Here is a 14,010-nt window from a genome sequence, read left to right on the forward strand (position 1 = left end):
ATGGGGAGAAACTGCGCGAAAGAAATGAACAAGCTGGTTAATCAAAAGTTAATTGTACAATTTTCATGTAGATGAGCGTGGCATATACATGACTCCCTGCTCTGCGATTATTGAAATAAATAAACAAGGCTTCTAGAAATGCGGTGGGACTTTGCGGCTGGTAAACAATCAGGCCGAGTTTAATTTGTGGTAAACAAAGTGATTATACACCAGGGGTACGGAAGGAGAGGGTAAGGTTAAATGAAATTTGCAAATGTACAGATACATGGCATTTTGTGTTGGAGTGGAGCAATTATAGAAGCGGTTTAATGAAGCAAGGTCTGGCGTCGGGGGAGCCGTTCCGACTTCAGACAACCTACACAACCAGTCGCACTTCTGAGGAGCACATTAGAGCGAGAACTTCAGAGAGAGAGGAAGAAAAGAGAACCAAGAGCAAACGCGCATAACCAAACACATGCACAAACACGTGTTAGAGGACAGTGCTAAAGTACATATTTTCAAAATCTGGGTTGTATGAGCGACTAGTGTAGGGCTTGATGGAGACATTTTTATTTTACACTTTTAGGTGAAATAAACCTATATTTTATTCTGCATATTTAGGTGAGATGCAAAAAAGAATGTAAACAGAAAGAATTACACACGCCACCTTTAAGAATGTCCTGTATCCAGTAATTAGGCTGGTGTAGTCATGACACTGATTAGACACTCTTCTTAAAGGGGAAGTTTGTAATTTCCACAAAGGCAAAGTGATGCAAATTGCAAATAACTGCAATTGACTGAAGTGATAAAAATGACAAATCTACTTTAAAACAGATTTTTCAAGTTTTAGAAATTGAATATTTGTGTCTATACATTTCTGAAAAACATTTATAGCACACACACACACACACACACACACACACACACACACACACACACACACACACACACATAATAATAATAATAATAATAATTAATAACTCTAAAAGTGTAAAAGTGTCATGTTGTGTAGCCAGTGCCGGAGCTAGGGGGTGGCCGTGGCCACCATGGACCGAAGCCTGGCCACCCCTCTAGCAATTGCTGTTTTAGTAATTTTTTTGCAAATTTTTTGGCACAAATTAGTTCTTTAGAGGTGAAATCATCTCTGTACAAATGTACAAATTAAACATGTGCCCACACCATGGTTGCCGCACCTATCTGTACCGGGTGTCATTGTATCCACTCCACCCCCCAAATGTTAACAATATTTGAGCTTTTAATAGCCGCTTTTCCAATATTGGGCCAGTGCGAGCCAGGGCTATTAACTGGCCAGCTGGGACCAATAGCCTCGAACATTGAGCCGCAAGACCAAAAATCGATCTGCGTTCCCACCATCGGGCCAATAGCCCCACAGTGTTTCCCTAAAACTAACCCTCAATATGCTGCCCTGGCCCGAACGTCAAACACCCCACCCATTTCACACGCAAGGGGGAAGCTCAAGCTGAGGTATCATTTTATCTAGTAATCTAGAATATCGAGTTGATATAATTTGTAAACATTAGCTAACTAGCAAGATAAATTGGCATTAACAACTCACTGACTGTAACTGCCATGGTGTCCTGAGTGGTCTCTCCACTAACAGCGGGAAGATGTCCCAGCACACCATGCGTGATTTCAAAGTAATTTTTTTGGGCACCGCTTTTTCCATTGTGCGTTTTAACAGATTTGTACTGTACCCGAAATGTATTTATTTATTTTTTCAAATTTGGCAAAACTCCCCCTTTGACACTGACCCAGCCTCACTCCTCAGTTGGCCTTGTTTGGCCCAAGGGTATTGGGCGTGCCAACGGCCATTGGCTCAGAGAGTGCCCTGAGGCATCACGATGAACCCTGGAAGTGACCGTGAGAACGCAACTGGCCCTGGCACACACTAGCATTTCGCCGCTACAATACAGGAAAATAGGACATCTTTATTTCGGCCAAAATACGGTCGTCCTGGCTAATACTGGACTGTTGGCAACCCTAGACTACATGGAATATTTGTACTTTTAAAAAGTATTTTCTCACACTGCTGGACTATTTAAAAAGAACAAGTGAAGGCAAAATGTAGCTAACCATTTAAGAGGACATGTAATAACATTTTCCTTAAATACATTTCATCCTACAATCTCGATGTTGATGCACACGTCCATGGAAATGTGTTGTGACAGACACCCATTCACAACAGCTACAAATTCATAATCAAACACAAACAATGAATCCTTCCTTATAATTGATTTTGTTCACTCCAGGCATTACCTCCAGACTACCTGGTTCTGGTAGCAAATTAAATCCCCTTTCATCTTAAGAGACGTCTTCATTTGTTTTTTAACATCATTTTAACATGGACTCTGAACTGAAGTCCCATACGTGGAGCATGTTGGCAGATCTCACCCCCTAATGCCCAACTCGATTAGGGCACAGTCTCTCAGCTGGGCTCTGGAAGAAACAAATTCACATTTTCATGCTAACCTCCTACAGTTTCTTATTCTTCTGTACAAAATTAAATATTTTGAAAGCACTTTGGAAAAAGTCATGCTGAGAAAAGTGAGAGATGAAGTTGGCTTGGAATGAGAGAGTATCTGCATCTGGAGAGACACAAGTGCTTATTAGTGATTCTCATTGTTGGGGCCTTTTTTTTTTTTTTTACAGCCATTTTTAGATTTAAATAGCAAGCTCTTAACTCAATGCTTATGATGTTACCTTCCACTGACAGTCAAAATCCCTCTTCACAAGTACACTTCAACCCAAGCTAATCAAAACAAACTGCAAGCAATAACTTGAGCTTACCATAAATGTTTCAGAATGTTATGGACACAATATGATGGCACAGTTGTTGCTTGTTAGCAGGTTGTAAAAGGCTTGTGTACAAAAAGAAACTCTGTGTTATTTCTGTGAGGGAGCCATTTCTTTAAGGACTGTTGAGGCCTCAGACTCAAGTGGATTCATCAACACAACAGTTAAATGGTGACATCTGCTGGCTGAAGCACAACAACACATAATTATTTAGGCAGAAGTCAAGGTCTTTATTAAAGCCAAAAGTTTTGCTTGTGTAATTTTTACGTCAAATGCATTTGTCTATTGCTATATTTATTTATTTATTGTTCTAGTATATATATATATATATATATGGGGTAAACACTTGTAATTTTGACATAAATGTTGATGTCCCTTTTTTAACCATAATAGACCCAAGCATTGATGACGTGTTTTCTTTTTTTCTTCTTGAACGTGTTTAAAATAAAAAAAGGTTTTGGGTTGAATTTTGTGTGACTGGAAACAATGGCAGTCTATGGGGACATCTTGATTTTTTTAAGCGCTTAAAGCTTTAAAGGAGACCTATTATGCAAAATTCACTTTTACATGGTGTTTTACATAAATGTGAGTCGGCAGTGTGTGTACACAACCACACTACAATGTTAAAAGTCCACCCACTCCTCTTTCTTATATTTCTATTAATCGGTTTTCATTTCTGCTCTAAAGTAACGTCACGTTAGAGCGGGTCTCGCCCACGACTGGTGACGGACTCCACCTTATTATCATAGATCCGCCCCTGAGTGATCTACACACAGTCTGCCATTTTTTTCCACACTGGAGCAGCTACAGTGAGAAGAATAATGTCTCAACTTCGTACTCCCAGCACCAGAGACACTATAGACGTAGTGGACAAGTTTTGTTTTTGAAGGAATTGTGCCTCAAAACATACAAAAATGTGTGTGTGTTTGTGCAAATAATTTTACCCCGGACTGCTTTGTAAATGAGTGTCAATATAAAGCAGGATTTAAAAAAATAAATATTCAGGAAGACCAGAGATATGTCGTTATTTTTAGCTTACTGTCTGTATAACTCATAACTGCACCTTTATTCTGCACAATACAGTAAGGTGATTGTCTTTTTGAAAACTATGTACGTTTTCTGTGAACATAAGAGAGTTGTACGAAAAGTGTAATGATTATTTGCAAAGGCCAGCACATCTGCACAACATATCAGTACCACGAGGGATGTTTGTTGCCAGACTGACTCACCACAGCTGTGTAGTGTCAATTAACCATTCAGAAACGTCCTGGTTCATTCTCACAGTTGTGACTTCTGCCGGAGTCTCTCCTTCATCAGTGTCCAACTCTGGTTCAAACATATATGGCTTAATTCCGGCATTTACGCTGACAGTCATAATAGTTCTGATTTGTTGTTGCTGTAATATCCGAAGCACGAGCACAGCCCTCTTCCTGAAAGGGGGCGGGGAGCATTAGCTCATTTGCATTTAAAGAGACACACACAAAATCAGCATGTTTTTGATTCCACCAAAAAAAAAAAAAAGAGACATTTATAACATAATATTTTGAGCTGAAACTTCACAGACACATTCTGGGGACACCTGAGACTTATATTAAATATTCTAAAAAGGGGCATAATAGGTCTCCTTTAAGGCAGAGGTGCCCAAACTTTTTCCTAAGAAGGACCAAATATCAAACTTGATTGAGGGATGTGGGCCAAAAGAGAATTTTGCATTATAACAAACTCAGGGCCTGAAATTAATTTCAGAAAATGACTGGGGTGGGGAGTGGATTCCGCCCTTAAACGGCTCACATGGGGGACATTTTTTTACCTTTACAAAGGTAGTTTTTGTTTTCTGTCATCCTTTTATGCCAAACACTTTTAATTTAAACAATTAATTCACATTTAAAATGGGATGTTTAAATAATTACAAATTTACATGACCTCTACATTGCACAATGTATTTTGTTACAGATTAATTTTTCTTTTACTCATTCACATTTTTTTTTTTTTTGGATTTTGGCTATTAAATTAACAGCCTACAAAGCAAATGCACCAACACAGAGGAGTAGATAAAAGCTTTTCTCCAGATTTGGGAAAAAAAAATCACCAACTCTTTCAAGCCAATTTAATAAAATAACGAACTTTAGTCAGAGATATGAATCATACACCAAAAATGCTTATTCTGGTTATAATGGACAATCTGAAAGCTGACTGAATCTTTTATTCACCATTAAAAGCACACCCGAAGCAAGACACATAACAAAGATGTGATTTCATAATGAATTTGTTCATTTATTTGTAAATCCTTGGCCTGGAGCAAAGCAACAATCAGTGATATGTGCTTTCAAAACCTGTGCTGATTTTCTCAGTAATATTCTCAGGGAAACAGAGGCTGGAGGTTTAAGGTCAAAGGTCATGAGACTCATACAGTTCACCTTTCTGTAATATGTAAGTTCTCCTCCAATATAAATCCTTGCTGATGTTACATGTAAATGTTTTTGTGCCTTTCTCACTAATGATACATTTGCCAAATGCTAGAATAGAATTAAAATAATCTATTATACTCTCTTCATGTGATGGGTATATTTGCTGCTCAGAAACCAAAACAATGACAATTTGAAATGTCTGATGAGCACAATGCTAAAGACAGGATCAAAAATAACTTTTTGACACAATTATATCTCATAAAATGTAAGACTATAACTCTGAATAAATAAAATTTCAGGAAACATTCACATAAACACTTTATCTAGCAAGATGTCCTGTCTGCAACAGTGCATAAATACATAACACCTACAGCTTTACAAACTCTCCATGAGTTGCTTTTAAAAAAATAATACAAATAATTAGTTGAACAAACAAAGAGAAACACTATTTAACAATAATAACAGAAATTGGAATGATCCATCGTAAGAGAGACAATTTAAGACCAAAATAAAACAACCCATTTAAATATGTTATAAAGGAGACAGTTTTTAAAACTTTAGTAGCCTTAATACAGTATATTACAGATAGATATGGTCTTTTAGTAACACTGAGGAGAAGTGCATAGCAAAATAGAGCGTAATTATCTTCCAGTCGCGGTGTAAAATCCTGATCGACCGGCGTGTAAAAAAGCATCCAACAACTCAAATATTTAAGGCAGATTAGATCATTTAAAATTGGCATAGTCTGAGAAAATGTCGACAAAGTCCTGTACCACTCTGTAGCAGAAATCATACTGTTCCTGTAGAAAGAAATATTGTTGCTGCTGTAAAATCATTATTTTTTTATAAACTAATTATTAATACTGTACATATTAATCATATACTGTATAAATGTCATTAATCATCATTATTTTCAGAATATGTCTGTGATATTACATAATTTCTTGTCGAATGACAATGACATTGAATGAGTCATACCTGTCAACACTCCCGGGAGTCTCCCGAATTTCACACCCATCTCCCGTTTTGTTATTTCTCCCTAATTTGTATGGCCCAAACCTCGTTATATGATAATCACATCAATATGTGTCCGTCTTTCGGATGAGATGTTAAACCGAGGTCCTGACTCTCTTTGGACATTAAAAATCCCAGGACACTTCTCGTAAAGAGTAGGGGTGTAAACCCAGTGTCCTGGCCCCCCATTGGCCCCTATCTATAATGGCCTCCTTATAATCTACATCCCTGAATTTGCTACATCACTCTACGCTCTCCTCTCCACCAGTAGCTGGAGTGTGGTGGGCGTACTGGTGCACTATGGCTGCCGTCACATCATCCAGGTGGATGCTGCACACTGGTGGTGGTTGAGCAGAATCGACACATCATACAAATTGAATCCCGTTTGTGACCTCAACCTGGCAATCTACACCCCAGTTGCGCGGTCGATATCTGCACAGGTAGTAGACGCGAGAAGTTGAATCAAGCATCACTCGTACTTGGGAAGAAATATATATATATATATACATGTAAATTTAACAACAGCTGGACGGAAGAATTTAATTTCATATATCAAAGACATATTGACAATACCCACTTCTTTTGCAAAGTGTGACGCACTGATTTTAATATTGGACACGGTGGGAAAAATGACGTTACTCAGCACATTAAATCACAATGGCACAATTTGTATGTTTTAGACTGCCTCTGCCATCCAGCAACACCTCCTCGCTCAGAGTCCTCCCGGATTTTGGTACCCAAATGTTGACAGGTGTGACTGCAGTTACCACAAATGTACTCTAGTTAACAGTATAACAAGTACAATAAGTATAGTAACTTTCATATTCTGGCAGAAACTATGGATTTCCATGTTGAATGTTTTATTCTGTATGTAAATTGATTCATATTTGTAATAAAGGAGGTTGATTGAACTGACCACTGTCTGCACCATGTGTGGACGCTGCATTCGTAAACTTTTCACTGTCTGAAACAGGTCCAGCAAACCCTCGGCTTTCACTCGCTCCAGAATATTACTGAGAGCGACAAACGTACCGGTCCGACCCGCTCCCGCACTGCAAAACACACACACAAAGAAATAACAAAAAACTTGAATCATTGGTTGAGCACAATACCAAAAATGTAATCCAAAAAAAAAACGTAACAGGTTGAGAATACATGTTTGTAAGTTACCTGCAGTGCACGACTATGGGGTGGTTGCCCGACTGTTGCTGTTGTTTCTGTACTGACGCGATGATGTCAATCATTCCTTTACCTTCAGCTGGGATCCCGATCTCTGGCCAGCCATGGAAATGAAAGTGCCGAACTAAACGTGTCTGCTTCTCCTATTTTACACACAAAAACACACATGGCTTCATCGAAACTAGAAAAATTGAGTAAAGAGCAGTGCTGGGCGAATCAGATTACAAAGTGATTAGTTACTGTAATCGAAATACATTTTTAGTCAAAAAGTAGTTTAACACATTGTATTATAAAGTCTTGTAATCAGTTACTAAATTCAGTTAAGTTAATTACTTTTAATTGCATTACTTGGGTTACACATATTATTTAAATTCGTAATGAAGAATGCATTCAAAACATAAATTATATTAAATAATGTCGTCTTTTTGCATTATACAGAAACATTATTTAAAAAACAATTCTGTGGAAAAATAACTTATGTGATTACTCTTTCAATTAAGTAATTAGTAAAGTAATCTGATTAAAGCAATTTACAGAGCCCCTTAGTAATAGTTACTTTATTCCCTCGCAATAAGTTTCGCGTTCCCTCGCAATATGTTTCGCGTTCCCTCGCAATAAGTTTCACGTTCCCTCGAAATATGTTTCACGTTCCCTCGCAATAAGTTTCGGGTTCCATCGCAATAAGTTTTGCGTTCCCTCGCAATATGTTTCGCGTTCTCTCGCAATAAGTTTCGTGTTCCTTCGCAATAAGTTTTGCGTTCCCTCGCAATAAGTTTTGCGTTCTATCGCAATAAGTTTTGCGTTCCCTCGCAATAAGTTTTGCGTTCCCTCGCAATAAATTGACCATGGTTTTACTACCGTAATCATATTTTAACCAACCATGAAATTCATAGTGAAGCCATAATGATAATATAGGAAAATGAAAAATATGGTCATAATATCATAATTTTGTGGTTATGACGACTTTTCTGTACACATACCATAGTTTAATTATGGTTTTACTATAGTAATATTATAGATTATAGTAACTGTAGTTTCTGGCTGAAATCATGGTTTTACTATAGTATTCTGTATCCATATAGTAACTACAGTTTTACTGTAGATTCACCATGGTTAATCTTGTGGTTACTATGGTTTTACTAACCACAGTAACCACAAAATTATGACTTTTATTAACATAGTTTTCATATCCCTGTATTATTACTATGGTTTCACTATAAAATATCAATGTTAAAATAGGGTTACTGTAATAAAACCATGGTATATTAATTGCGAGAAAATACAAAACTTATTGCGAGAGAACGCAATGCTATTGCTAAGGCATGCAAAACAATTTCAGAATAAATTACCACCAGAGCTGGGCTGGGAAGAGAAATCGGCCCGGGATTTTACATGGCAACTGGCCCAACTGTTGAGTGTGGGGGGTGTTCGCGGTCCTTTTCTGCATATTATGGAGCATTTGTGTGGTCCAATCTGCATAACGCCACGACACATTGTTGCTTATCATGGCTCATTCGGCACGTTTCGCGGACGAACCACCGGTCCGCTCAGTTGTCCCAATGGGCATTCCGCACCTGATCGGCCCAAAAGTGTGTCGGCCCACCGGGAAAATGCCCGGTATGCCAGATAACCAGTCCAGCCCTGATTACCGCCTTGTCCTTCGTAGTAAATAGTAATTTGTAGTGGGTTACATTTTGGGAGTAATTTACCCAACATATGTGCACACAATAATGTTAATGCTTCAAATATTATTCAACATCTACTAGGTTTTGTCCATCCATTGGAGTTGTTTAACAATATTCGGAACATTAACATTAGTATAATTTTCCAATTTTTCGACAAGCCGATTCCCAAAGGACACATGCACTTATTTATTATTCAATTATTTACATTTGGAGTATTCTTTACATCCTTTATAAGTAGAACACAGCATCAATGCAATCATACTGCACACTCACACACACACAAACTCACTGGGCCGTATGTAAGCACTAGATCTCTGAGACTAAACGTGTCACACAGTGTGTCAGCTTTAATCTCCACGGTGAACTCTCCGTACGTCACAGAATCTTCAGTAGGCCAGTACTGAAAACACTTGTCCTGCAACACAAATATCCAATAAAAAAAAATGACAGGATTTGTTCTAGGAAGTTGTGCAGGAGAGTGTGTTCAAGTGTATTTGTAAAGCGTGTGTGTGTGTGTGTGTGTGTGTGTTTGTATACCTGATCTCTCTCCTGCAGTTCTGTCAGCATGACGATTGAGTGACACTTCCATTCCCACACCATCCTCCAGAAGTCGTCCACTGTGTGTGACAGAGGACCCTGTGTGGCGATGAAATAGTCCTTCTGCCGGTACCCCTGGAAAACATCCCATAAACTTCTATTGATTTTATGTGAAGGTGATTATATTGAACAAAAAACAAATTTTGTTTTCATAATCTTTCATCCAAACATAATACGTGTCTCAGCTCCACATAACCTATGCAGCAATAAATAATATTAACCAAAAATATCATAGCGGACTTTTCATGATCCAATCAAATCCAAATAGCTAAAATCAAGTCCCTTCACTCTGAAATGTTACATTAAGAAAGCTAAATGTGCTTTGAATACTGTTTCATGTTGTCTTTAACATTCACATTGGGCAGTGTGCTGTCATTTAACACTATGAAAGAAAAAAACAGTCAAAACAGGCATAAACACTTACATCAATGAAAGATGCGTTGATATAATCTGTGAACTCTTGACCTCTTTTCATAGATATTATTACTCTGTTAAAGTCATCTAAAAATAAATGAAAAAGACATCATTAGAAACATAAATTATCCAATCTGTCCCTTGCTGTGAGCCCCTGAACATCAACCTCTGGTGTTTTAGATGGCATGTCTGATGATTACAAGTACACACGAGCAGAAGAGGAAACGGAAGAGAGATTTCTGATTAACTTCCTTGTAAACAAAGCCATGCAGTGCAACAGCACATATTTGGTAGACGAAAAATGAAGTAAATTCACTGCTCTGAAAGGAACAGTTCACCCCAAAATGTCATTATTTACTAACCCCCATGTTGTTCCAAACCTGTGACTTTCTTTTCTACCATACAATGAAAGCGAGTGGTGACTGAGACAGAACATTCCATGTTTGGAACAACATGAGTGTGACGTGACAAGAGTTTTCTAAACTATCCATTAAAATAATGAATTGAACATATGCTCAGCTATATGGTACAACTTTTACCTTACTGCATATTATATACATTTTTTGCATATTATTAGAAACTATATATACTTTATGCTAGCTTAACGGACCACACTTGCATTGCAAAATGCATGGGTGCATGATATATATATATATATATATATATACCTCCTTTTTTTTTGTCCTGTTTAGTCCTCCATTACATACATAATATATATATATATAATTTATATAATGTATAGGACATTAACAATGTGAAAAATTACTATCACAATTTGAAAAAAAATAAAACAAAATGTAATGAAAGTGTTTTCATCAAAAAATCCTCCATGTGCTGCAATGACATCTTTGCAGATCTTTGGCATTCTAGCTGTCAGTTTGTCCAGATACTGAGGTGACCTTTCACCCCACACTTCCTGCAGCACTTGCCATAGATGTGACTGTCTTGTCGGGCACTTCTCACGCACCTTACAGTCTAGCTGATCCCACAAAAGCTCAATGGGGTTAAGATCCGTAACACTCTTTTCCAATTATCTGTTGTCCAATGTCTGTGTTTCTTTGCCCACTCTAACCTTTTCTTTTTGTTTTTCTGTTTCAAAAGTGTCTTTCTTTGCAATTCTTCCAATAAGTCCTCCTGAGTCTTCTCTTTACTGTTGTACATGAAACTGGTGTTGAGCGGGTAGAATTCAATGAAGCTGTCAGCTGAGGACATGTGAGTTGTTTATTTCTCAAACTAGAGACTCTGATGTACTTATCCTCTTGTTTAGTTGCACATATGGTCTTCCACATCTCTTTCTGTCCTTGTTAGAGCCAGTTGTGCTTTGTCTTTGAAGACTGTAGTATACGCCTTTGTATGAAATCTTCAGTTTTTTAGTAATTTCAAGCATTGTATAGCCTTCATTCCTCAAAACAATGATTGACTGATGAGTTTCTAGAGAAATCTGTTTCTTTTTTGCCATTTTTACCTAATATTGACCTTAAGACATGCCAGTCTATTGCATACTGTGGAAACTCAAAAACAAACACAAAGACAATGTTCAGCTTCATTTAATGAACCAAATAGCTTTCAGCTGTGTTTGATATAATGGTAAGTGATTTTCTAGTACCAAATGATCCATTTAGCATGATTACTCAAGGATAAGGTGTTGGAGTGATGCTGCTGTCTAGATTTGATAAAAAATGACTTTTTTAAAATAGTGATGGTGCTGTTTTGATACATCTGTAATGTCCTGACTATACTTTGTGATCAGTTGAATGCCACATTGATGAATTAAAGTACCAATTTCCTTCCAAAACAGCAAAATTGTAACATTATTCCAAACTTTTGGCCATCAGTGTACACATATATAATGTTTTGTTATACAGTAAAAGTACAACTACAAGTTCAATTTGTAGGTTTTCAAATCTTCCAAAATATCATTTAAAATATCTGTTTTGTAGCCAGTCCTACATAAACAACACTTTGGAAAGTATGATTATAATTTTAAGCTCATACCATTTTGATTAGTCACTATGCATCTGCTGTATGTATATTATTTTGAACTGCGTAGCATTTCTTCTGAACTGTTTGAACTAGAGTCGTTCACCTTCATGACTACAGATGATGTTAAACTCACATGGAATAATCTGAAGTACTCTGTTTTTCTTCATGTTGGCTGGCAGGTTGCCAATCCTCATGTTTTCCTTCATGATGCGCATGTTTGTCAGTTTCTGCATTAAAACCAGCGTTAAAAATGACAATGATTAAAAATGACAATGATGCTGCAGTACTATAACAAACAAGCACCCGTGTTATTAATGAATGTATGTGCCATTAGTGTAAGTAAATCTCCTCTCTCACTTTAAACTCCTCCTCCAGGCCCACACGGTCTAGTGGAGCACAGGTGTTGTGCAGTTTATCCAGATGTCCCTCTAGAGAAGAAACATCCAGCTCTGTGTCTCCATACAGAAAGTACTCCAATAGAGCTCGATAGACGAATGAGTACTGCAACTGCAAGACACACACACACACACACACACACACACACACACACACACACACACACATCGATAGGGTTATAAACCATCCTCATATAGTCAGTGTATTTTAAAAACTGAATTAACTATTTCAGTCAAAAGACAGATTTGTGTAAAGACACATCCCCTATACTATAGATTGTGACTAAAGAGCGAACCTCGTGGATTTACTAATGGCAGATTGACTTTATTGACAAGATTGATAAGACTGACGGTAGACTTTTGAATAGACACAAGGGGGCGCTAAAACTGCTGAAGCTAGTGCATAAGGCAGAACAAGGACTTAAATTCCAGTCTGTTCCTCCCACAAAGCTTTTGTATGACTTCAGAAGACTTGGAATACAGCACACAAGTCATATGGATTAATTATGTGATACTTTTTTTATGTCCTTTTCGGAGCTCAACAGCAACATGTCACTGTATGATGTCATTGTATCTCATTGTACTCACGTCTGTCTGAATGAGATGTGATCTCTGCTCTCGTATCCGTGATACAAACCCGAACACGTCCACCTTCTTTTCTGTGTGCATCATGTCGATCATAGCATCGATGACGATAAAAGTTCCTGTCCTGCCCACCCCAGCACTGACAGAAAGACAGCACAAACACACTTATTCGTAATATAATTCATATTATTATGAATTATGACATCAAAATTGACACTATCTACGTAACACACATTTCTTGGTATTACTGTGCAAAATTAATTATTGACATTGTTCCAATAAAAAAAAAAGTTTGTCTTTGTAATGTTACATTAAAATACAATAATGCCTCTGAATAGCCTCGTTTATTTTTAAACCACCTGTCATATAGAGACAGTTTTTCACCAATTCATAATGTTTTAAATTAAGAAAAAATGGGTTGTGTACAATTACAGTTATTAATAGTCATTCTTGGAAAAATACTAATTTCATCTCAGTTTTAATTGTAAATCGCTTTTAAAAAGACACGGTAGAAAATAGAAAAATAGTGCTAGTAATAGAAAATACATTATTAAACAAAAATGAATTAATGTTATAGGTTGTAAATCCTGTTTGACATAGTTTTGACAACCCTTTAATATTTGAAATAATCTTTGTCAAAAAAAATGTTTGGTGAAATTATGAACATAACAGAATAAAACAGCTTTCAAAAAGTGTTTTAGTGTCTATGAACTCATTTTCTCTGAAAAAATGCACAACAATTGCAAGTGAAGATTTATTTGTTTATTTATTTATTTTTAACACAAAAAGTATCAATTCACCCTTTGTTTATTTTAACCCTCAAACGCATACCTCAGGTCTTTAGAGACCCGGGACCTCATTCCACACCTGTACCTCATCCATTTTTTGGAGTTGTGCCCAATCCTCTTTAGGATTCCTCAATCTATCTCTTATAAATAGTGTAACAGAAAAAAATTA

General features: G+C 37.1%; 1 protein-coding gene across 7 annotated transcripts in view; it reads right to left on the reverse strand.

Moving 5' to 3' along the window:
• Nucleotides 1-5,022: 5,022 nt before the first annotated feature.
• Nucleotides 5,023-14,010, reverse strand: part of LOC127627051 (receptor-type tyrosine-protein phosphatase epsilon-like) — a 107,077-nt gene continuing 98,089 nt past the window's right edge. For all 7 annotated transcript variants that reach the window (XM_052103265.1, XM_052103264.1, XM_052103259.1 and 4 more), the window contains 9 exons: nt 13,057-13,192; nt 12,431-12,580; nt 12,207-12,300; nt 10,101-10,177; nt 9,617-9,751; nt 9,369-9,494; nt 7,386-7,537; nt 7,132-7,267; nt 5,023-6,001 (listed from right to left, as the gene is read on the reverse strand). In XM_052103265.1, coding sequence (XP_051959225.1) covers nt 5,927-6,001; nt 7,132-7,267; nt 7,386-7,537; nt 9,369-9,494; nt 9,617-9,751; nt 10,101-10,177; nt 12,207-12,300; nt 12,431-12,580; nt 13,057-13,192 — 1,081 coding nt within the window. In that variant the 3' untranslated portion in view covers nt 5,023-5,926. The remainder of the gene's footprint in view (nt 6,002-7,131; nt 7,268-7,385; nt 7,538-9,368; nt 9,495-9,616; nt 9,752-10,100; nt 10,178-12,206; nt 12,301-12,430; nt 12,581-13,056; nt 13,193-14,010) is intronic.

This window comes from Xyrauchen texanus, chromosome 33, assembly GCF_025860055.1.
Source record: "Xyrauchen texanus isolate HMW12.3.18 chromosome 33, RBS_HiC_50CHRs, whole genome shotgun sequence".
In the NCBI taxonomy this organism is placed as follows: Eukaryota; Metazoa; Chordata; class Actinopteri; order Cypriniformes; family Catostomidae; genus Xyrauchen; species Xyrauchen texanus.